This window comes from Balaenoptera acutorostrata, chromosome 10, assembly GCF_949987535.1.
Source record: "Balaenoptera acutorostrata chromosome 10, mBalAcu1.1, whole genome shotgun sequence".
Lineage (NCBI taxonomy): Eukaryota > Metazoa > Chordata > Mammalia > Artiodactyla > Balaenopteridae > Balaenoptera > Balaenoptera acutorostrata.
Window position 1 is genome coordinate 102,279,720 of NC_080073.1, and position 24,130 is coordinate 102,303,849.

Consider the following 24,130-nt stretch of genomic DNA (forward strand, 5'->3'; position numbering starts at 1 on the left):
AAGGATTTTACTTCCCTGGGCTACTGTTTTTGATTTTTGTACTAATTGGACAGTCACACAGGTCTCTCTCTGTTTTCTGTTTGTACGTTTTCATTTTCACATCAGTCCCGTCCTGAGCAGGCACACTTTGTCCCTGTTGCCCCTTTAGGGGCTGGCTGTCTAAAATTCAAGTCCCAAATAAAATCTATTAGTAATCATTTAATAATAAAACTGGAGTGGAAGTCCCAGTTTAAGCCTAAACTGGATTATCCTTATATGTTCAGGCTCTATCTAAACATGTTCTGAGAACTGAAGAGACAGGCCTACTAGGAATCTCTTTAACATAAGGAATGAGAATCTTCTCTGCCAGAAACCAGCCCTCTGAAGGGAAAAGAGAGTCAGGGAGACAGCCCTGGTCCAGTGAAAGAGAGAAGAGGTGATTCTGAGTATACAGCATGATTACATGTATATATCTCCTACTGCAGTCCACAGCAGATTCTTCCCGGTGCTGGGAGACAGCAGCAAGTTAAATAGTAGGACGTGTTTTTCAAAAAAACCTGTCAGGCATCAGGAGCTCAGAGCAGGTCTGATTTGAAACTCATGGAAAAGAAAGTGCCTCAAAGTTGGGGAGGGAGAGTCTTCCACGCCAGTAGAGAGCTCAGCAAAGTTCAGCCACATCAAACTGGCGTGCGCAGTCGGGATGTCTTTCGCACAGAGTGGCAGCTTTGGTAGCCGTGCGCAAGCGTGGAGGCAGCAGCTAAGTGGGAGGAGCCTTCTCAGGGAGCCCCTCCCCTTCTGCCAGGTGCCTTAGGAGCAGCAGCGGTGGCGGCCCTGGTGGAGCGAAGCTGAGTTGGTTCAGCCCAGCGCTGTCAGGTTTAGCAGACAGAATTAGATGGTGCCTGCAGCAGCCACAAGCTGCCTTTCCAGGGGCCCCAGGGCAAGGAGGCCTTGAGCAGAGCCAGTGCAGGAGTAGAGCAGCAGAGGTCCTAGGCCAGTGGAGCACGCAGTCTGGAATCAGACTGCCAGGTTCAAATCTTGCATCTGTCATTGACTAGCTTTTTTTTTTTTTTAATTAATTTATTTATTTTTGTCTGTGATGGGTCTTCGTTTCTGTGCGAGGGCTTTCTCTAGTTGCGGCGAGCGGGGGCCACTCTTCATCGCGGTGCGCGGGCCTCTCACTATCGTGGCCGCTCTTGTTGCGGAGCACAGGCTCCAGACGCGTAGGCTCAGTAGCTGTGGCTCACGGGCCTAGTTGCTCCGCGGCATGTGGGATCCTCCCAGACCAGGGCTCGAACCCGTGTCCCCTGCATTGGCAGACAGATTCTCAACCACTGCGCCACCAGGGAAGCCCCCATTTACTAGCTTTTAAGCCTTGGGGAAGTTACAAAACTTTCTGTGTCTCAGTTTTCTTCCCAGTAAATAATACCCAGCTCATAAGGATTTTCAGAGATTAAATGACAGGAATTGGCAATAGTAAGCACACCATGTGTTAGCTTATTTGTTTTATCATCCGTATGACAGCTCACGCTGGTCTAGCGCAACAGTACCTGGAATTCACATTGTTTAATTGCATGACATACCAGATTACTGGCAGCAACCTGAAGTGCACACTAGATGAGAAGGAAAGTGTCCAGCCATTGCCGCCCCCATTATGTGTTTCCTAAATGCTTACTCTATTCCAGGCCCTGTTCTGGGTGACTTATAGCTCTGGAATGTCAGGTAAGAAGTTAAGAACTGTCACTGTTTAACTGTGGGTGAGGGTGTCTGCAGAGGGGGGACAAGAGTTTCCACTGTATATTTTTTATGCTTTGGGGTTTTTTTTCTTTAACTGTTATATAATATATATTCCAAAACATATGCTTGCTTTTCAGTGCCACACGCTGGCAGTTCATGCTCCTTATAAGACCACTATTTAAAATTACACAAAGACTTTATTGCGCCGGTCACCCGGCGGATCGTCATTCAAATAAAATAACCACTAACGACGTTAATTAACCGGAAGGGAGTGATGGAGGGCGGGGCGAGCGGCCAACCGCAGGTCACCAGCCCGCGACTATAACGGGAGGCGGACTCTCGCGGGAATCTCAGAGGCCCTAGCAACCGGCCACGTGACTCCCGGGGCTGCCCGCGCTCCCCCAGGCTCCGAGCCCAACAGCCACGCTGGCGGCGTTTCTCGGCCAGGGAGTGGGCGTGGCGAAGGCCGTGCGTGCTACGTGCCCCGCCCCTCCCCGCCCGGAGCCCGGATGAAGAGTAACGCCATTACCGCCGGAGCCGCCGAGAGCCCTTGCGGACAGGGACCGGACGCCGGAGTGGCCGCGCCATGAAGTCCCTCCCCCGCCTGCTGCTGCTTCTCCTGCTGGTGTTCCCCGCCACTCTCTTGCTCCGAGGCCGCCCTGGAGGTGAGGCGAGGGGAGTGGGTGGCGGGTGGGTGGGAGACGCCGCGACCGCAGGTTTGAAGCTGGCGGCGGCGGCGGCGGCGGCGGCGGCGGCGGCGGCTCCTCCTCCTCCTCCTCCTCCTGGGTCCGGCGGCCCCCTCACCGGCCTCTCCGCGGCCCCCGACCCCCGGCTCGCAGGGCGGCCCCCCGCGCGCCAGAGCCTGCCTGACCCCTGCCTCCTGCACGCGAGGGCTGGTCGCTGCCGGCGAGCTTGCTCGGGGGCGGCGGGCGGCTCGGGCTCGCGCCTGCAGCCGCGGCCTCGGCCGGAGCGAGGGACGAGGGGCGGCGGGCAGGCTGTGCCCGAGCGCGCGGCGGCCCCTGGCGCTCCAGCGGCCGCCGCTCCACCCCGTCCCCGCCCCTCGGCGCTGGGCTGACGTGTCTTTAGCGTCCACGCCAGGAGTCTTCCATTCATTTGCTGAAAGCCTTGTTTTCTGCTAGCCTGAACTCTGAGCCGTGCTGCTGGTCCTCTCCCCGATTATCAGCACATCCCTCTGTGCTCCCAGGTGTCTTGATTTCCCCAGAACTCCCCATCCTCACCCGCCTGTCCAGCCCTGCTCCCAGGCGGGCTGAAGGATCCCTGGGCATGTCCGGGACTTGAGCCCTCCTTTTGCTCTCCTTTTTTTGTAATTATTTTTCCCGTTTTGTTTTGTGGAAGCATCGCATTGTCCTGAAAAAAATGTAGTCTCCTTCGAGCTGTACGTGTTTTATCTAGGTTTGTTCCAACAGTTAACCTGGTGTGAGAATAGGTAGCAGGACGTCAGAAATGTGGAAACTTGGCTTTTTACCCTGGTTCTATCGTGAACTTCCATTTTCTCCTCTGTGGAATTCAGTCTGACTAAATGATCGCTAGAGTTCCTTTTATTCTGTAACTTTAAGCAAGCTGTGTGGCAAAGTGAACGATAGTGACAGGTATCCACGAGTTCTTTTGCAAAGAAAAGTGAACTGACTGGCTTCTATTTAACGGATAGAAAACCAAGTGGGAGAATTAACCAAAACCGTTAATTCATTTGCAGGTTTATATAGGAATGCTTTTCCTTTAGGAGTTGCTTGCTGGTCGATGTTTTCATTTTCTTTAAGAAAATTTGGTAATCGTACTTGTCTAGAATCTAAAGTATATTTTTTCAGGCTTTCTTTTCTTAAGAAACATCAGTATCTAACTGGGTATCTTTGAACACTTTTTGTGCAGAGTGGCCTGTCTTTCAAAAGATGTTTTCTCTTAATTTTTCCAATGTAAAAGTGTTAGTTTTTTTTTTTTAGGCACAAAATTGTTACTGGTTAGCATTAAAACTTTTGTTTTATAAATGTAGGGTGAAAGCCATTGTATATATTGAGAAGTCTTGAAATTTAATTGAGTACCACTTAATTATGTCAGATGTGGGTATTCTTACCGGTTTTACAGAATGCCTTGTAAATTATGAATGCACTGTTTAGCCTGTTCAGCAAGCAGTAGAAGCTGATTTTCAGTTCATAAAGTGTGGTTCAGTGTTCTTTAATATTTGGCATAAGTCTTAACGGGCAGTAAGAACTCAAGGAAGTGGGAAAGACTTAAAATGTAGTCCTCTTAGTATATACTGTTTCTCCTGGGTATTACAGCATGTGCACATGCTTCCTTTCCCATATTTTTCTTCCCTCTACTTAATTGCCACATCATCATTCTTTCTGAGAAATGTTGGAAGAGTCACTAAAACTTTGAAATTTCTTTTGAGAGTCTTGCCTGAAATAGATTTAATGTGACATGTACTTTTGCCTGTAAAATTATGATGTATAGTTTCTTGGCGTTATAGTTATGCTTGCTTTCACTATGATGTTAAGTGTAGGAGAAATAAAAAGTATCTTAAAACATGTTTGAAGTTGTATGCAAAAATAAATGCATGCTTTCTCAGCTCTCAAACTTGAAATTACCAATATAGTTTTTACTAAACCAAATGTGTTTCATGAGAGCTAGTTTTTACTATGGATGTCATACAGATATTTGTTCCTTGGAATTACATGCTATCGAGTACTAAGAGTTTTGAGCTGTAGTCAACTCTAATAACAGGATTTCTTGCCTAGATATTTAGATTGCTATTTTCCTTTAGACCTGGATTTTTTTTGGTTTGTTTTATGTGGTTAATGATAGATTAAATTCTGGAGTTTCTTACTTTTAAAACAAACTTACTTCCTTTAATATGCTTAACAGAGTTGCTTGAATTTCTTTATTTGGGCTTTAAGGCATCTTTAGTTTTAGCAGTTCATTTTTCCAGCTGCTTTTTAGAATTAAACAGCATTTCCCACTAAAATTAATGTGCAGTTGGTAAGACTAGCAGTAAGATAAAGTCATATGAATATTCTTAGACACGTTGTCATTTGGCATCACTAGAGTGAGCTGGGAGATTGAGTTATTCCAAGGGAAAATTTTCATTGCCTATATACCTGAGATTTAGAAACATTGGTATTCCAGGGTAAAGGTTAACTGCTTGTTCTTTATTTTATTGTTAGGCTCATTGGCAGCGGCTCAAGATCTTACAGAAGATGAAGAAACGGTGGAAGATTCTGTAATTGAAGATGAAGATGATGAAGCAGAAGTGGAAGAAGATGAACCCACAGATTTGGTTAGTGCTGTATTTGATTTAATACATATACATAGTGTATCTATATACATGTATTTAGCCCTTATATAGACAAATTTGGTATTAAAATTCTTGCTTTTAGAGGTTTGTTACTGGAATCAAAGTGGATTGAATTTGGGAGAATGGGGCCAGTCATTGAGGATGATCCGTAAGTATTCCCTGGCACAAGGAGGGAGACGTGAAACAAAGAACAGTTCAAGGTGATATGAACTTGAGTCTATGAGGGTAACATTATAGTAGGACCACTGGACCATTTGTCGTTGGGTTTGGGTACATACTACTTAGCTTTCTGGTCTTGGGCAACTTATCTTTCTGGGTCAGTTTCCTCTTTCTTCTTTCTTTCCTTCAGTCAATAAGCAAGTGTTTATTGAGTTCCTACTATGTGCCAGGCACTGTTTTGGATTCCCCTGGTGAACAGACCAGAGATTCTCTCTGCTCTCATGGAGTTTATGTTCTTGGGACAGTGTGTATGCATTTTGGTGGCAGGGGGTGAGGAGCAGACAATAAACAATATATAAAATATGTTCTGTGAAGATTCCGCTTAGAAGGAGGGCTTAGAGAAGATCTCTTAGAAGGTGTCTAACGCTGAAACTTTTACTATAAAGTTATAGTATGACAGTAAGAATATTGGGCTAGAATCAAGATCACTGTGGCATGCTTCTAGCTAATTTTATTTTCTCTTTTTGACTACTGTAATTTATCCTACATAGAATTGGTTTTTAACCACTTTTAAACTCCAAAATCAGTCCTCTGTGAAATCTTAGCAACAATATTGTCTTTGATGTTAGAAGGTGAAGGCCATCAAGTGTGGACTCTGTCAAATTTTCTACATTCTACTTCTTTTTTTTCTTTTTTTTTTTTTTTTAAAGGAATTCCTTTATTTTTATTTTTTATTTATTTACTTATTTATTTTTGGCTGCGTTGGGTCTTCGTTTCTGTGCGAGGGCTTTCTCTAGTTGCGGCGAGTGGGGGCCACTCTTCATTGCGGTGCGCGGGCCTCTCACTACCGCGGCCTCTCTTGTTGCGGAGCACAGGCTGCAGACGCGCAGGCTCAGTAGCTGTGGCACACGGGCTTAGTTGCTCCGCCGCATGTGGGATTTTCCCAGACCAGGACTCGAACCCGTGTCCCCTGCATTGGCAGGCAGATTCTCAACCACTGCGCCACCAGGGAAGCCCTCTACTTCTGAATATATTATTCACTCATGTTTTCTACATCTCTCCTTTAACAGTGAGTTGTATTTACTCTCTTCTAAGGCCGGCCCTACCACCTTCTCCCCATCTGGTCTTGTGAGATCTTGTTTATTATCCTCTTTCTTTCTGTAACTTTACGCATTGATCCTTCTCCGTGACTTAATTCTGTTAAGCTACAGATGTGCTCACATCCTCCACATTGTGTTCCTCCACCTGAGGTTTACACGTTTTCTTTTCTTTTTACCAGCACAGTTCTTGAAAGAGGAAATTGTACTGCTTTCTCTTCTGCTCATTTCACATTTGTTCTCTAACAGTGGTTGGTGTGGTCCCATGTATCTAGTAAAACTGTTCTTGCTAAGTCACCAGTGGCCTAACTGCCAAATTCCTGGCCTGTTTTCCGTTCCTCCCCTGTGTGGCCTCTTTAGCATTTCCTGAGCACCCCTTCCTTGAGTCCCCTCGTTGACCTCTGTGGCACTCCCATCGGTTTTCTCTGTTCAGCGGCTGCTCCCTGGTCTCTTCCGCCTTCTCTCCCTCTGCTCACTCCCTTAATGTTGATGACACCTGTGGTTTTAGCGACCACCGCCTTACGTGGATGACTTCCAGATCTCGTTTCTAGCCGCCTACCTTACCGAGCTCCATTTCCTCTGTTCCCAGCTCTTTGTGGGGTAGCCCATCTGGATGTTCCATGAGTACCTCAAATTGTATCTGTCCAAAATGGAAGTCAGCACTTACCGTCCATCTTACTTCCATGACTTAATTCTGTTTTGATAAGGCTCCAGTGCTTCAAGCTTTTACCTTGTTGCTTTCGTTTCTTTTTATTCCACAACCTGTTAATCAAATCTTAGGGATGATTTCTGTTGTTTCTCAAGTATATCCTTTCCTCCTTATTTGACAGCTGTTTCTGGTCTCTTTTCTTACTTGTGGGTCTCTTTTCCCAAAAGTAGAAATTCACTAAGTCTTAGTAAATGAAGGTATCATTAAAGATACTTAAAATATAACTTACAGTACAATTGAATGAGTTGTACAACAGTCGTTGAAGAAATGTTTTGGGTGCCTTAAGCATATGAGGTGGGTGTGGAGAATTTTTAAAATGTAAGACAGGCTTTGCTCTTGAGAGGTCTGTATTGGGAGAGAGAGAGTATTTACATAAATGAAAGTTAAATGCCAGTAAACAGTGGTGCCCTTAAGCATCTCGATTTGTTAAGGGCCTGGACACTTCAAATATCTGAGTATCTAATTCTCATTGATGCCTGGAGAAATGCTGCACTGGGGTTTAAAATTTTTAGTTAAAATTTGTTGACATTTTTAAACAATTTTATTGGAATGTAATTTACATATCATGATACTTGCTCATTTAAAGCATACAGTTCAATGATTAATAGTAAATGTACCAAGTCGTGCAAGTTTGAGTTTCAGGACATCTCCACCCCAGTATTTCCCTGGTCACATTTTTTTAAAAAAAACCATTTCTTCCAAGTTTTGTGATGACTTCTTACAGGGAAATTCTTAATTGGGATGGAAAGACCAATAACCAGGCCCTTAGCACGGATCGGCAGAATGTGAATGTGGGACAGAGCCAGCTCTGCCCAGCCCCATGTTGTCCCTGGCTGCTTTCGTGCTGCCCCCGCAGTTGCATAGTTGCAGCAGGGACCTCGTGGTCCCCAAAGCGGAAGACACTTGCTACCTGCGTCCTCAGGCCAGCGCCTCCTTTGGAGTCTCTTTCCCTTCGCCCTTTGTGGGGGAGGGGTGGCACAAAGAGTGTGTATGACACTTCTTCTTTTCCCGGAAGGTAGTATTCCTGGCATTTAAACTAAGGGGAAAAGTAAGTACTACCCGTTTTAACTAGAAACTAAATGTCCCTTTGAAAAATACTGTTTTTAAACTTCTTTCAAACTTTACAGAAGATTTACCAACCCACACTCTAGAACCTCGCAGTTCAAAGTGTGATCCAAGTACCAGCTTCATGGGCATTTCCTGGGTGCTTGTTAGAAATACATACAGAATCTCAGGCTTCACCCTGACCTGAGTCATAGCTGCACAATCCCCAGGGGATCAGCATGCATATTACTCTTTGAGATGCGCTGCTCTTGAAGTTTTATTTTCACTGAAGAGTTACAATGAAATTCATTCCACTACTAATCCCAACACAGCCTTGGAGGAGCAATGTATATATTGTCCCAAATCTAGTGAAGTCATTATTCTTAAATGATGTTGTTTTTCCCCCATAGTAATCTGCTTTTAACATTTTTCTTAGGCTGAAGATAAAGAGGAAGAAGATGTATCTGGTGAACCTGAAGCTTCACCAAGTGCAGATACAACCATCCTGTTTGTGAAAGGAGAAGGTGAGAGGGGAATGTTGGTTGTAATTCAAATACAGGAATTTTTTTAAATGGCTAGCTCACTTTTTGGGGACGCATTAGTAATGATTAAGGTCTTTATTTTACAAGTATAGTGTAGACACATTTTGGGGAAAAACCCAGTTGCATGTATGAATACCCATATCTGTAAGGTAGCGTTTCTGGCATTTAAACTATGGGGAAAAAATAAATACTATCCATTTTAACTAGAAATCAAATGTCCCTTTGAAAGATACTGTTTTTAAACTTTTTTCAAACTGCCACAGTAAAATAACATTCATATTTTGAGTGTAAACATTAGTGAAATATTAAATCTTTACAGTTAGGCCTTGACTAGAGCCTATGTTGCATTAGAAGAAAATTAACTAATGGCTTATATTTATTGAGAACTATGTGGCAGGCACTGTTTTCAATATTTTGCCTGTATTATTCAATTCTAATAGGAACCCTAAGAGGAGAGTTATTGTTGAACTGAGGTTTAGAGAGGTTACGACTTGAACAGGGTTACTCACTTAGTAAACAGATTCTGAAGACAGGATTCAGACCCAGATCTGTCTAACCCCAGAACCTGTGCTTTATGGATGAAGCAGCTCTGTAGACCACAGGATAATTATCGAAGACTTATTATTTGAGGTTATTCATTTTCTTGGTCTTCTCAAGCTTTCTGTTTTATTCCCACGTACATTTTACCTCTGTGCCTACAGAAAGTATAATTTGAGGGGTTTTTGTTGTTGGTGGTGGTTTTTCCCATTTATTTTTGTAGCTGCCTCCTTGGGTCACATTTGTTTGCATTTTGACTAACTGCAAATAAGGATTGCCTGATTGATTTTTTTTTTTATGTTTTAATAGATATTACAGTTTTCAGGTGAACCTCTTAGACTTTACCTTTCTGTCATTTTTCTCTCCATTATCTGCACAGAGAGCAGATACTGAGTTGGAGATGAAGGTGACTTCACCAAGACATGTAGCCCCACTGCAAGATAATCTTACTGCTGAAAGTATACAACTCCTTCTTAGACATACAACTTGGAAGTGATCTGGTCTTAAATTGAGGTGCTCAGTTCAACTCTTAAGTTGGAATGCTGCCATGCAGACAAGGGTTTCAGCTTACACACGAACTCCAAGTTGCTAGTTAGTGGATGGCTGGAGTGCTCTACTGAAAAGGGTTCTGAAACCAAATCCATACATAGCAGGAAAGGGTGCCAGAATCCATTTGTAATGTCTACTTATTTTGTACCCTTTGAATGTTTTCTAATCTTCCTCTCTCTTTTTTTGTTTCTTAGATTTTCCAGCAAATAACATTGTGAAGTTCCTGGTAGGCTTTACAAACAAGGGTACAGAAGATTTTATTGTTGAATCTCTAGACGCCTCATTCCGTTATCCTCAGGACTACCAGTTTTATATCCAGAATTTCACAGCTCTTCCTCTGAATACTGTAGTGCCACCCCAGAGACAGGCAACTTTTGAGTACTCCTTCATTCCTGCAGAGCCCATGGGTGGACGGCCGTTTGGTCTAGTCATCAATCTGAACTACAAAGATTTGAACGTAAGGCCCTCTAAACCTTCTTCTTCTTCTTCTTTTTTTTTTTTTTTTTTTAAGTTAATGGATGAGGACAGTTGACATTGTTTAATGAATATTCTTATATTTATTCATTCAGGTGCCTATTTTGTGGTTGAAACTGACAGGCAGCAGGGAGGCAAAGATAAATTGTACATCTCTGTCTTCAAGTCTATAATCCAATGGGGCAGATGGTTGTAGACAGACAACATCACAGCATGATAAGTGATACATGCTAGAGACAAGTAAGTGTAGGGGTAGGAAAGTGACAGTGACTCCAGCTGGATCTTAAAAGGAAAAGGAACAGTAAGCCGCACAGTGGAATCTGCTACTTCTCAGATGTTAATATATATTAAGTAATTTTTGTACCTCCTTTTGTTGCTTGCATTTTGCCCATTTTACTGCTTCTGTTGGTAAGTTTTAAGGACTTTCTGTGACTATTTTTCTGTCATTTTATACACTCATAGAGAAAATGTAACCAAATATTTTTAGGATGTTAGTAAGGCTTATGGTTTATGAGAACCAAATAGCCTAATATAAGTTCTGTTGTCTTTCTTAGGATATTTTACTATCTTTCTATAGTATACATATATCCAATGAATGAATGAGAGAAGCCCACTAGAATTTTACTGCTGGGGGTTGACCTCTAGATGCCAACTGTCACGTCCTCCTTCAGATAGAAAGCACATCTAAACCATTCCCTTTTGAAAAAGTTTTCTGAGAAGGAAGTTTCATCCTCTCTTGGAAGCTTATTCAACCTTTTCATCACCCTAGTGTCAACATATTTACATCTGAGTTAAATTTCTCATGCTGCAGTTAAGTTTTCCTTTTGTGTCTTTTTTAAAACTACTTAGTGGAAAGTGGGAAAGAGTTTTCATCTTTTTTCTTTTCTTTTTTTTTTTTTTTTTGGGGGGGTGGTGGGGGGCCATACTGCACTGCTTGCGGGATTTTAGTTCCCCGACCAGGGGTTGAACCCAGGCCCCTGCTATGAGAGCGCCGAGTCCTAACCACTGGATCACCAGGGAATTCCCCTTCCTTATTTTCAAAACAATGTATTAAGCTTCCTCAACTTTATAGTTTAGTAGCTTGAAGGACTGTGTATTTCATCAAGTTTTCAAGCAGAATTAAACTTAATCCAACAAGCATATATGTAGCTTCAGTTCCATTTTGAATGTTTGTTTCATCTTGGAATTGTCACTAGAGGAATGCTAATAGAATGATCTTGGATAAGACTTAAATCGTTACAGTTCAGCAATAAGCAGTGACAGTTTTGGAAAAGTACTACCTCGATGCTTCACACAAAACACTGAACACAGCTGTGTGTTGTCCCAGTGATTCTCATGTATTTGAAAACTTAAATTGTGGTGAGCTGACAGAATTATTTGGAGACCACCACAGAAAAAGATTTTGATACTGAAAGTCACTAACCCATTTAATATAAACTGATTTCCAATCCATTGTCAATTTAGAACATGAATTTGACTTTTGTTCAAGGCTAGTTCTTAAAATGATGTTCTTCTGGAGCTCCTGCTGTACGTGTTCATGCTCTTCTTTTCTCGTTTGGAGGATTACCTACAACAGAAGCCAGGGCTTCTAGCTGAAGAGTGTTCTGTGGGCTCTGTTTCTTTCTGCACGTTATCCTGTTTTTTACTTTACTTCCCTGGTTTCTCACATCTTCTCCCATCCCCGTCAAAGAAAGTGGGGACAACTTTAGCAAAGTTGGAGGCCTTTTTTATTTTTGAGGAGAAAGTAACATCATAACGTTGAGTCCCTGACATTGAATTGGTGCACTCACGTACGACTCTGTTGAGTCTTACTGACCTTCTAAGCGATGAGAAAGCGGTATGGTATCGGTAGGGTATCTGTAGGGTAAGTTTTAAGAAATCTTGTAAGCTTTCATTCTTTCAACACATTTCAGATTTTTGTGATTTATTTTTTTTAACAGGGCAATGTTTTCCAAGATGCTGTCTTCAATCAAACAGTTACAATTATTGAGAGAGAAGATGGGCTAGATGGAGAAACGTAAGTGAAAGTCGCAGTGCGTAGGTCTTGACCTCAGAAGGTAGGACTGGGAGGCTTGCGTCCTTCACTGTATTTTTAATGGTGAAAGATTAGGTGTAGATTGGGTGAAATCCTGACTACTTAAATTCATACTTTAGATGATTCTTAGAACTGTTAATACCAAGTTAGGAAAGATAGTTAAAGCTAACAAAAAACTGTTTTAGAAAGATAGTTTGCTTTTTGTTCTTCCCGTCTTTAAATTGTTTTCCACCCCATCCTCTTAAGTTGGTCATCAGCCTCATCTAAGTTTCATGACTCCAGAATTACTATTGAAAACATAAACCAGAAGATTTTATCTTGAAAAATGTGTCCTTTGTGAATGATGAATCATTTTTCACTGTATACTTATATAATTCACTAAAAGTAACTTTTAAATAAAATTGTGCAAAGTCTAATATTTGAGGAAGACAACACCTAATGCAGCTGTTTTAACTGAGCTTTGACTATAACAAATTATGAAGTAATTCATTGTAGATCATATGCCTTTTTTGGAGGGTGGGGACTGACTGTTGTTAAAGGTAAATTTATAAAACTTACCTGGATCTACGTTGAATTTAAAATATTTTGTTCCTTTTCCCCACAAATTATTTGGAAAAATTATATTTTGTTAGAATTATTGTTGTAATTAACTCATACCTCTTAGGAGTTAAAGCACAATTATAGTTTTAATTAGCTGTGGTATTTCTTATGAACTAAAGCCAGTTTATATTTTCTCCTTTTATATCAGAATCTTTATGTATATGTTCCTTGCTGGTCTTGGGCTTTTGGTGGTGGTTGGCCTTCATCAACTCCTAGAATCTAGAAAGGTAAATATAGATAAACAGCTCTTATAGCCATACTTCAAAAGTCGTTACAGTACTAAGTACAGTCTAGTTATTTGTGGCTTCTTGCTCTCACTGTGGGTTTGTAGATTACAGGTTTGTTGTGCCTTTTTAAAATAAAGCCTGAACGAAGTGAGAGTAGCACGGACATATATACACTACCGAGCGCGGGGTGGTTGGCTGGTGGGGGATGTCAGCATAGCCCAGGGAGATGGGCTCCATGCTTTGCGATGACCTGGGGGGTGGGGGGCCCGGGGGGTCAGGGCTGTGTGTGCATGTGGCTGATTCTCTTTGTTGTGCAGCAGAAACAAGCACGCTATTGTGAAGCGGTTGCACTCCAGTGAAGACCTATTTAAAAAAAATAATGATAACAATAAAAATAAATAAAATAAAGCCTGAAGAGGAGACCTTGGGTGTATGATTTGGATTTGTTTAGACTCTACTGCCACGTGCAGTTGGTGTCCTTTGTCTGCATTCTCCAGGATGATATTTACCTTCTCACTGTTACGTAACTCTATATTATGCTAGAATTTTTATTCCTAAAACTCAGACATAAGATTTCATTCTTCTGTTTATCATACTCTTTCATGGATATGTATTTTATCTATAAGTAATGCAGCTTTTATATATTTGCTTTAATACTCTTGACTATAGGGCTGACTTCTGATTAGCAATTAAATGAGTCTTCATTTGAAAAAGAACGCATGAATTTGGCTGTATTTAAGTCAGAACTGTGTTTTGAGTTAGAGTAGTAGAGTGGCAGCATTGAAGCACCTGGTGTAATCATGGTTTCCTGTCTCTGAACATGGTATAGCTGATTCTGCCACTGTACCCTCATGTCCCTCTTCTCCCTCACCCTGCCAAAAAACCAACCCCAAAACAAAAGAACCCATACGATTCCTCTCAGTATATAACATGATTTGTGTCAAATACACTGATATGAACTAGACCCTAAACAATTGCTAGACATTTTGGTTAATCTTTATTACGCAGTAAGTCAGGCAATCAAACCTATGTAAAATTAGCAGTAAATGTTATTAATAAATCCTTACTTTTTAAAAGAAAAATACTTAGTGCTTGAATGTTAATTTTCATAACATTCTTTACCTTGTTTTCATAATAGTCAGCATTTTTGCTATAAGTTTATGTATTAGGTATAAGCCAGTTTTTCAGTTATCTCTGTGTATTCAGAGTCCAATTTGTGGACTGTAAAATTAATATTCTGTTTCTTATGTAAATAATTAGGTGGGGTTTTTTTTTGTTTTTTGTTTTTTTTTTTTAAAGAATAGGACCAAAGAGTGGAATTGAATCACTTTCTTACTTTCTAGCAGTTTTGCTGCAAATACTCAGGGAACAAAGTTTGAGGTTGTTAGCTTAAATGGGATTATATGTTTTTGTTTTGTTTTATTTATGCCAGCTGTTTAAGTGTATTTAGCTAATAATGCAGGGATCTGCCTGCATGCAACATTTCAGTAATTATCCCAACTTTTGTTTAATGTGGAAATAAGTTTATTCTTTAAGATTTGATTCCCAAAATGAAAGAAAATCGTAAAAATAGAAGTTCTTACTTGGTCTACCAATTGTGTAATAACATATGAAGCTTTACAGCAGAGGAAAAGGTCGTTAAAGACTGAAAATAAGTAATTGTGCAGATTTATTCCTTATTCTTTATATTGGTGTAGACATGATGTTCCCGCCTTGTTAAAAAAATATTTGAGGAATGTTTTAGGACTAGAAGAGAACATGTTTATCTATTATATTTAAGTGGGTAGCTTGATGGGCGGTTTTAAAATTATAGTAAATAATATAATGGAACTCCTTTACAATAATGTTTTTATGTTCTTTTAGCGCAAGAGACCCATACAGAAGGTAGAGACGGGTACCTCGAGTCAGAGTGATGTTGACATGAGCTGGATTCCTCAGGAAACTTTGAATCAGATCAGTAAGTACTCCTACAAACTCGCCTGGGAAACTTTTCTCTTAAATGGAAATTAAGTATCTTAGATTTGGCAAAAAAAATGCTTGGTCAGTGCTCCTTAACACTCATCTTTTCATGGCTTGTACGAATCTAATACGATGAGCAATGAATGCATCACATTTTTATTCTGTGCACTATATTTATGCTTTAATTTAGAAATGCTTCCACATCTGCAGTTTGTATACAAATGTGTGAATTCTCTATATTCCTAACCTTTTTCCTGTCTCTCTTCTTTCCTGTGGCTTCAGTGCAGAGTAGGAGAGGTGAGGCAATTCATCTTTTTAATGGTGTTTGATGTGTTGGGAGCTGTTGTATAGTTTGTGAATACTTTACAGTAAGTGTACTGAATACGGGAACAGTTTTCTATCACCATATTTATTAGAAAAACTGCCAACTACCCACTATTTTTGAAAGAATAAACCTACAATACTGCCTGATAGTTTACCTAACGTATATTTCAGTTTCTATTTTATATGCAGTTAGTTAAATATTAATCTTTATAGAAGAATATAGATTTTTTTTCTCCAATTGTAATTGGACTTTTTAAAAACATTTGCCGTAAAAGCAGTATGGCTTCATTGCCTTTTTTTAAACAATTTTTTAAAATTTATTTATTTATTTATTTATTTTTGGCTGCGTTGGGTCTTTGTTGCTGTGCGTGGGCTTTCTCTAGTTGCGGCGAGCGGGGGCTACTCTTCGTTGCGGTGCTTGGCCTTCTCATTGCGGTGGCTTCTCTTGTTGTGGAGCACGGGCTCTAGGCACGTGGGCTTCAGTAGTTCTGCCCCAGGGGCTTAGTTGCTCCGCGGCATGTGGGATCTTCCCGATTGGGGCTCGAACCCGTGTCCCCTGCATTGGCAGGTGCATTCTTAACCACTGTGCCACCAGGAGGTCCTGCCCTTTTTTTGGGGGGTGGAAAAGAAAAAAAGTTCAGAGATAACCTCCTGGCTCCCCTAGTTCCATTTTCCATAAATATTTGGTACTTATGTGTTACTCTGTTTTCTACACGTGTACCAGCTATGTGTCTGTTGTGTCTGTGTGTGTGTGTTTACACAGGTGGCGTCATGTGGCACACAGTTCTACAACCTGAGTTCTTGTGCCTTCGATGTCTTTTTTTGATAATTACTTACATATTTACCTTATTCTTTTTAATAACTACATAGTATTCTTTTACAATTCTTTTATATAAATGTGTCAGAATTAAGCCTGTTCTATATTGAAGGATGTTTGTTATTTCCAGTTTTTTGCTCTTAAAATTAATACTCTAATGAATATTCTTAATATATAAAATTACGGGATAATTTAAAAAATTAAGATGTAATTGACATATAACATTAGTTTTGCATGTACAACATAATGATTTGATATTTGTATAAAATGTGAAATGATCGCCACATCATCTAGTCAACACCATCCCACACAGTTACAAATTTTATTTTTCTTGCGATGAGAGCTCTTAAGATCTATTCTCTTAGCAACTTTCAGATATACACTACAGTGTTAACTATAATCACCATGTTGTATATTAAATATTTGTGACTTATAACTAGAAGTTTGTACCTTTTGACCCCCTACTCCTATTTTGCCCACTCTCCTACCCGGGATAATTTTTTTAAATTAATTAATTAATTAATTTTTGGCTGCGTTGGGTCTTCGTTGCTGCGCGCGGGCTTTCTCTAGTTGTGGCGAGCGGGGGCTCCTCTTCGTTGCGGTGCGCGGGCTTCTCACTGCGGTGGCTTCTCTTGTTGTGGAGCACGGACTCTAGACGCGCAGGCTTCAGTAGTTGTGGCTCGTGGACTCTAGAGCACAGGCTCAGTAGTTGTGGCACACGGGCTTCGTTGCTCCGCGGCATGTGGGATCTTCCTGGACCAGGGCTGGAAACCGTGTCCCCTGCATTGGCAGGCGGATTCCTAACCACTGTGCCACCAGGGAAGTCCCCAGGATAATTTCTTTTTTTTTTTTTTTTTTTTAAATTTTATTTATTTATTTATTTATGGCTGTGTTGGGTCTTCATTTCTGTGCAAGGGCCTTCTCTAGTTGCGGCAAGCGGGGGCCACTCTTCATCGCGGTGCGCGGGCCTCTCACCATCACGGCCTCTCCTGTTGCGGAGCACAGGTTCCAGACGCGCAGGCTCAGTAATTGTGGCTCACGGGCCCAGCTGCTCCGCAGCATGTGGGATCCTCCCAGACCAGGGCTCGAACCCGTGTCCCCTGCATTGGCAGGCAGATTCTCAACCACTGCGCCACCAGGGAAGCCCCAGGATAATTTCTTAAAAGTAGAATAGCTAGGTCTAAGATTATGCACGTTTTAATTTTTATGGAAAGTGTTCCATTTCCTTCCCGAAAGGTGCCAATTTATGTTCTCAGTAATGTATAATATTGCCTGTTTCTCCTCCCCTCTTACTAATCATTCTCAAGTGTTAAGTATAATAAAATGTTTTAATCTGCCAGTATGTTACAAAATGGTATCTCATTTTTCATTTACAGTTAAGAATGAGGTTTGGCTTCTTTATGCATATTTATTGGCTACTTAGTATTTCTTTTCCTGTGAATTGGCTGTTCAGGTTCTTTCCAGGTTTATAAATTGACTTGTCTTTCTATGTTGAAACGCAAGTGCAGTCTGGTAGGCGCTTTAGTAAGAGCGTAGGAGGGGCCTTCTCCAGGTAGGAGAGTAGGGAGATCATTCACAGAAGGGGTTGACATTGGCCGATTCTTGAGTTCTGTGAGGGAGAGTCTTTTTTATGTGCTCTGCTATGGCCTTCTGACTTTCCTTCTAGCCAAATGGCAGCCATCAGATACTTTAAAGCAGAGAAATAACAAATTCATGTTTTTTTTAAAAAATTATGTGATAGTTTTGTGGAGGCTGGCTAAGAAGTGGGAGCTACTGGACCCAGGGATACCAGTTAGGTGATTTCAGCAAAGCATACGAGGAACCATTAGGGCCTAAGCTAAGGCAGTAGTGAATGGGAATAAAAGGGAAGAGAAGGATATTTCAGAAGTGGAGCCGGTCGGGCTTTCAGTGACTTTTTGGTAGTTTCAGGAAGGGAGGAGTCAGGGCGCTCTGAGTTTGGGCAGCTGGATGGAAGATGGTCCCATTAACAGCAGGGACTCTAGGGAGAGGAGTGTCTGTGCACAAGGAGGGATGGGTCTGAGTTGGATCTGTGAGTGTGAGGAGCCCGTGCAACTCCGGTGAGCGTGTGAAAGCGTGTGTAGAGCTCAGGCGAATCAAGACTTGGAGACGTTGGGACGTGGAGCCTAGGAGACAGCTGAGGGTCTCTTTAAGGACAGATTTCCCACGTCATCCGGCATTCAGTGTAGCAGGAAGTGGAATTGGGTGGAAGTGTAGACCATGGCCTCTGTAGTGCAGCAGGATTGCTTATGTAGACTGGGAGATTGGTTTCATAGTATCTTGCTCCCTGACTTGTTATTCATGAACTTAAAAGCTGAGAATTATTACAATTACAGAGCAAAATTCCAATCACGTATGACTATTTATTTTCATTCAGTAAGTATGATCTGCGGTGCCGTAACACTGTGATACGCTCGGTTCTGAGCGGTATGTTATGTTAAGAAGAAGGTAAGAACATACGTATTACTGTCTTTCAGTTTACATTTCTGCTTGAGGAAAATAAAGTACGTATGTGAAATAATATGTGATTATGTGCTAGAATGAATAATGTAGACAACTGAAAAGTTAGGAAAGGGGGATCATATTTAGAGTCAAAGGAAGTCTTGTTGAAGGAGAGAATAATCACGTGTCTCAGGTGATGAGTCTCGTTCAGACTGTAAAGGAAGAAGGGTGGTTTGAAACAATTTGAGCCCATTACTAAGAAGTTTTTTCTTGTATGTTTTGCATTTCAGAGTAGGGTGCTTCAACTTCCCTGAGGTCTTTTAACTATAAGTGACAGGTTAGCTGATTTTAATAGAAAAATTATAGGATCTTCGCTAAATGCGGTTTCATATGTGTACATAGGGAAAGCTTCATCAGAAGCTATAACTATGAAGTCTTCTGTGTAATGTGACTTTAACTCAGGGATCTGTTAGAAAACTGTGACATGTATCTCATTAATAAAAAAAAAATCCATCTGAAAGTTATTTATATAGTATTTCCCCACAGGTGAGGTAGGAAATTAGATTATGCAGTCCCAGAAAGAGGAAAGGGACCATTTTAACTTTCTGCTAACATCTTGCCTTTCTCTTTTCTAAAATGAAAAAAGTTGGAGTGAGTTACCATTTTACTACAATTTAGTCTTTTTTTAAATGGGCAGGAGAGGCATTTTTGGATCTGCCCCATTTATTCAATATGAGACATCATGTTTAATTAAGGTTTTCTGTTTTTGTTCTTTTTTTAAAGTTTTTTAGGGTTTTGGGGGGGGTAAGAAGGAGGTGGTTTCCTTTGATGACTGAGAAGCACCATTATACATGTTTCATTGTTCTTTGCTGAAATGAAATGCCACTTTCTAGGCTGTTGAGGCATTTGGAGCCATTTTCCCCAAAGCTGGATGACTCCAGGCTGCTCTGTGTGTGTCTCAGTTGTCTGCTGCTTAACTCTGATGAGCTAGACATGTGGGAGGGGAAGGTTTTAGACTCACTGTTAAGGTAATTTGGATCGGCTGTCTTACTGATGGAGTGAAATTCATGTGTGTTGGACGAACAGGCTTTGCAGGTTCTCCGAGGCTCTTTTTTGTGTATTCCTGTATTTAAAACCCTGCTGCAGGGGGTTGACATTGTTGGGAGTCAGTAAGGACCATTTTAATCCATAGTAACAGCTGTGTCCACATAGGTGGCTGTTAGATTCTGAAGCATTTTTTGGAAAAAAAAAAATAAAAAAGATTATTCAGCTGCTGCTTATATTTAAAAATTATTTAGGAGTAGAAGATGCAGTAATTCATAGTCTAACCTTTCTGAAAATTTGATGAAAGTTGTAGGCTTTCTTTGTCAGAAAAGTGCTTCTGTGCTCAGCTTTAGGCACTGGAGCCCCCGAAACACATCATTACCAACCTCAGTAAAGCACTGAGGCCAGCTCTCACGTGATATTTCAGTCATTAATTCTTAAGCAGTTTTTTGAAAAGAATTTTTAGCTTCTAAATATTCTTTGTAAACATTTACTGTATATTTTTTTAAACTGGAAAAATAATTGTAATGTGTAACTTATTCCGCAAAGAACTTACGTTCCTAATAGGTTAGGTGCTCCTAGAAAATATGAAAAAGACAATGGTCAGAAGACAGTCTTTCACTTTTTAAAGAAACTTCTAGATGACTCCTTACTGGATAGAAGTGGAGGAAACTCACCACCAGTTTATTTTTTGCTTAATAGACCACACTAAGACTCTAACATAAGAGAAAAAAGTAAAAAGATAGTGCTTATGTGCGTAGGATGCTTTTAGTATTGATGTGCTGTATAATTTCCTTTAACCTGCTGCTCATTTCAGGTAAATTTATGAAACTACCAGAAATTATGCAAACTGCATGGCACTGCATTTATAAATATTAAGTCTTTAATTTGTAATCAATATAAAATTTTTATGCTATTTGTAAAGAGTTTACTTATGCATGTATCATGTATAAACATGCTGAGCTGTAGAGTTCAAGATTTTGTATGGTAGCTTCAACATTACAGTGATCAAGATTAGATCTTTTCCCACCCTAACTGCAAAAAGATTTAATTGACATATAATGAATGACATATTAGTTCCAGGTATACAACATAATGATAGATAACTTGTACACATTGGAAAGTGGTCACCACGGTAAGTCATCATCTGTCACCATACAAAGTTACCAAAAAAATTTTTTTGTGTGTGAGGAGAACTTTTAAGATTTACTTTAGCAACTTACAAGTATGTAGAGTTTCATTTTGAGTTACCTCTTGAAGGATTATTTTAAAGGTTAAAAAACCTATGCTAGATAAGAGGTATTTATTATTAGATGGTCTTCTTGCATGTGTCGTTTTCTTAACTTAATGGTAAAGTTGAAGGAAAATGCTTTTGAATTGAACACATACACGATAGCCAGGCAAGTCAGAACTTTCTCTTTTCTTCCAGATAAAGCTTCACCAAGAAGGTTGCCCAGGAAACGGGCACAGAAGAGATCGGTGGGATCTGATGAGTAAATGTTCTTTGTGCAACAATTCGGTCTTTACTTAACCCGCCCTAATGTTTTTCGGCCTGATGGGAATTAGTGCAGAGAAGCCATATCACCGTAGAAGGCAACTACTACTTAATGTGTGGACTGAGCAATCAGAGTCTGTGGCGATAACATTGCTGAAAATGCACTGCATTTATTTTTCTAAAGTAACAAATTTGGTTTTTTTAAAACCATTAAAATCTATGTGAGTGTGTGTGTATGTATGTGAGCAGTTGGTCTTAGCAGAATCATTGTTGAACTATCTGAAGCATGCCTTTAGAATACTAAATATAATGCTATTGTCTCTTCCTTTTGGACATTTTCTGACATTTTCCCCCAAAACTCAGCATTTGCCCGGTATCACTGTAGATGTCCTGCCTTGGACTGTTTCTAAAGAAGACAATGTTTCTTCTTTAGAATAGCGCAAATCCCGCTTGATGGCACAAATTTGTATGTTGTTGCTGTTTTACAACTAGTATTCTAAAGGCACGAGCAGGCGTAGCTGCTTTTTAGCAGTAGAACTGTTTTGGTATTTTGCTGCTGTTTACTATAATGCGCACCTTCCGAAACCTTCCCAAATAAGTTCAAGGAATTTGGGGATCTCTAGCACCAAAATTGTGAAACATGAAAATTCTGGTTTTGATATATAAAACCAACTTCACTCTCTTTTTTTAAAAGAAAAAAGGTACATATGTGGAAACTGAGTTGTCCACTGTTCTATTTCTGACCCAAGAGATAGCTCTGGGATGATTTTTAGACCACACTGTTTTGTTTTTTTAAGAGAGCATTTTCCTCTCCTTAATAGAAGCATCTTGCTTAAGAAAAGTTGCCTTGGTCTACAGACTAAGCAAAATTCCAACTAATCCTAACCTGTTAAAGAGTTGTTAGATAATTTTTAATGGTTAACCAATTGTTTTTTATCTAATCTTTCTTTGGGGTATTTTGGTTGTTGATTTTTTTTTTTCCAAGTTAATCTGAAGAACTCCAAAATTTTAAGCACTTAAGGTATCAGAACCAAAATTAATTGGGCTTCATAAAATCCCTCTTAGTTGCCCTTGCCCTAGGTAGTAAATTAAGTTTGGCGTTATTGTCAGGCTGGATAAGCAGCAGAGTAAAACAGTATGAACACATCCGAGGCTTTTCCCTCTGTCTTCAAGTCATATTCTCCCACATAATTTTGTAATGAAATGGTAAGTGAAATTTTAGTAGCTGTTTGTTTAATTCCTGATCTGTCTTCATTATCATGAACTGACCCCTCTTTACTGTAATCCCCACCTGCACCCGTGCCCACACAAAAAAACAACGGAACAACACAAATGAAAAACCTTTCCAAGTTGCTTAAGTCCTTAAACATCTGAGCCAAAGACAATGACGATAAAACAAGTTACTGTAAAGCTGTTAACCGCTTTGCAAGTAGGGCTAAGGTGTCAAATTAACTACATTGGCAGTGCTGAGCTATAAACTTTCTATACCTGTAATATAAAGTGTTTGAGTTTTTAATTGGGCTGTATGATCAGTAGTTTAGTTTGGAAAGCTCTGTGAGCTCTAAGAAACCGCATGGTTTTTATTTGATGTAATATAGGAGACCCTCCACCTTCTCAAGGAATATTGATATATTTCAAAACATTTTTGTGACTGTCCAAATTTGTGAAATTACTAGGACATAATGAAGTAAGGTGAAATCAAAAAATTTAAATGACCTCTACAGAGCATTTTATTGAATTCCTGGTGATACTTAGGCAATGGCAAAGCCACGCTGAGTTACAAGTGCCAGGCCTTCTGACTCCTGAGTAATCTGCCTTATATGTATTAGACCTTCCATATCTGAGGTTCAAATTAGCGCACGGAAATTATGTCATATTTTATTTTTTAGCATAGATTGGGAACACTTAAATTTTTAAGTCCTCAGATGCCAGGGGTCTCTGTAGTGTCAGTGTTTAACAGAAACTAACTCCATAATGAATGGAATTCAATTCCACACATGGTTTGTTCAAGCACACTTACTTAATAAGTAGCCTGTTTTTTAAATGTCTTTTTTAAATGTAAATATTTGAAGTTTTTGTTTGTTTTGATATATTAATTTGCTACACCAACCATGGTTTCAGAATTCATCTTTTGAACAACTTGGTTCCAGAGTCTGTAAAATGAACTGAGAATCTTGTGTATTAAGCCTGTCACTGGGACGTGTGAGAATAATGTGTTCATAAAGCATGGATCTCACCTTGGTTGTACAGCTGCATCATTCATTTCATGGTCTTACATAGTAAGTGACTTGTAAGACTGTTCCTGCCCCCTTGAAGAGGGAAATGGTACCTCCAAGGTAGAAGCCTGAGGAAAAGAGAAATCAGAGGGAAAGGATCATTGACTTGACTCTAGTGAACTTTTTCATTTTAAATAAGCTTCAGAAAATAGTGACTTTGATAGGAGGAAAAGGCAAATTTACATCTTAAAAAAAAAAAAAATTTAAAAAGCCACTGCCCTGCCCTAAAGGTGTATTTGCAGTTCATGAGCCTGGAATTGTGTTTTGGCTCTGTTGGGAAGAAGCAAACGGTGGTGATGTGATATTGAAGCCTTTCCTTAATGACTGGTGCTATTTTGGAGGTACAGGAGTAGATAAATGTAACAGTATGTGAGGCTCTTATATAGCATTCATCTTTTGCGGTACAATGATATCCATACCCTTGGTATGAAGGAAAATTTATTTGGCTAGAGCATTTAAATAACGTTTTTTTTTTTTTTTTTTAAACCAATAAACTTGGCGCAATACACATCATTTCTGCAAGATTTTGATAAATTACACCCTTGGGTTTACAGACATTTCCAGATACACTTGAAGTAATTTACCACAGTTTTGGACGGCATCATTTATAGCTGTAAAATGAATAAATTTGCTCTAATTTTATTAAATAAAATCTTACTTTTCTTTGAACTAGTATCTCCAGCTTAGTGAAGAGCAACTTGACACATAAACAAGACCCTGGTTATTCAAGTGAATGGAATGTTGATCTGTATTCGTAAG

The 24,130-nt window shown here is 40.1% G+C and overlaps 1 protein-coding gene across 1 annotated transcript; it reads left to right on the plus strand.

Moving 5' to 3' along the window:
• Positions 1 to 2,202: 2,202 nt before the first annotated feature.
• On the plus strand, positions 2,203 to 23,884 carry SSR1 (signal sequence receptor subunit 1). Its single transcript, XM_057554414.1, has 8 exons — positions 2,203 to 2,378; positions 4,893 to 5,005; positions 8,469 to 8,556; positions 9,855 to 10,117; positions 12,075 to 12,151; positions 12,918 to 12,996; positions 14,860 to 14,953; positions 21,030 to 23,884. Exons 1-8 carry the CDS (start codon positions 2,300 to 2,302, stop codon positions 21,095 to 21,097), a joined length of 861 nt encoding a protein of 286 aa, XP_057410397.1. The 5' UTR covers positions 2,203 to 2,299; the 3' UTR covers positions 21,098 to 23,884.
• Positions 23,885 to 24,130: the final 246 nt, after the last annotated feature.

Coding starts and splice junctions, on each gene's coding strand:
- SSR1 (XM_057554414.1), top strand. CDS start 2,300: ATGAAGTCCCTCCCCCGCCTGCTGCTGCTTCTCCTGCTGGTGTTCCCC. Junction 5,006..8,468: donor AAGATGAACCCACAGATTTG/GTTAGTGCTGTA, acceptor CATTTTTCTTAG/GCTGAAGATAAAGAGGAAGA. Junction 10,118..12,074: donor TGAACTACAAAGATTTGAAC/GTAAGGCCCTCT, acceptor TTTTTTTAACAG/GGCAATGTTTTCCAAGATGC.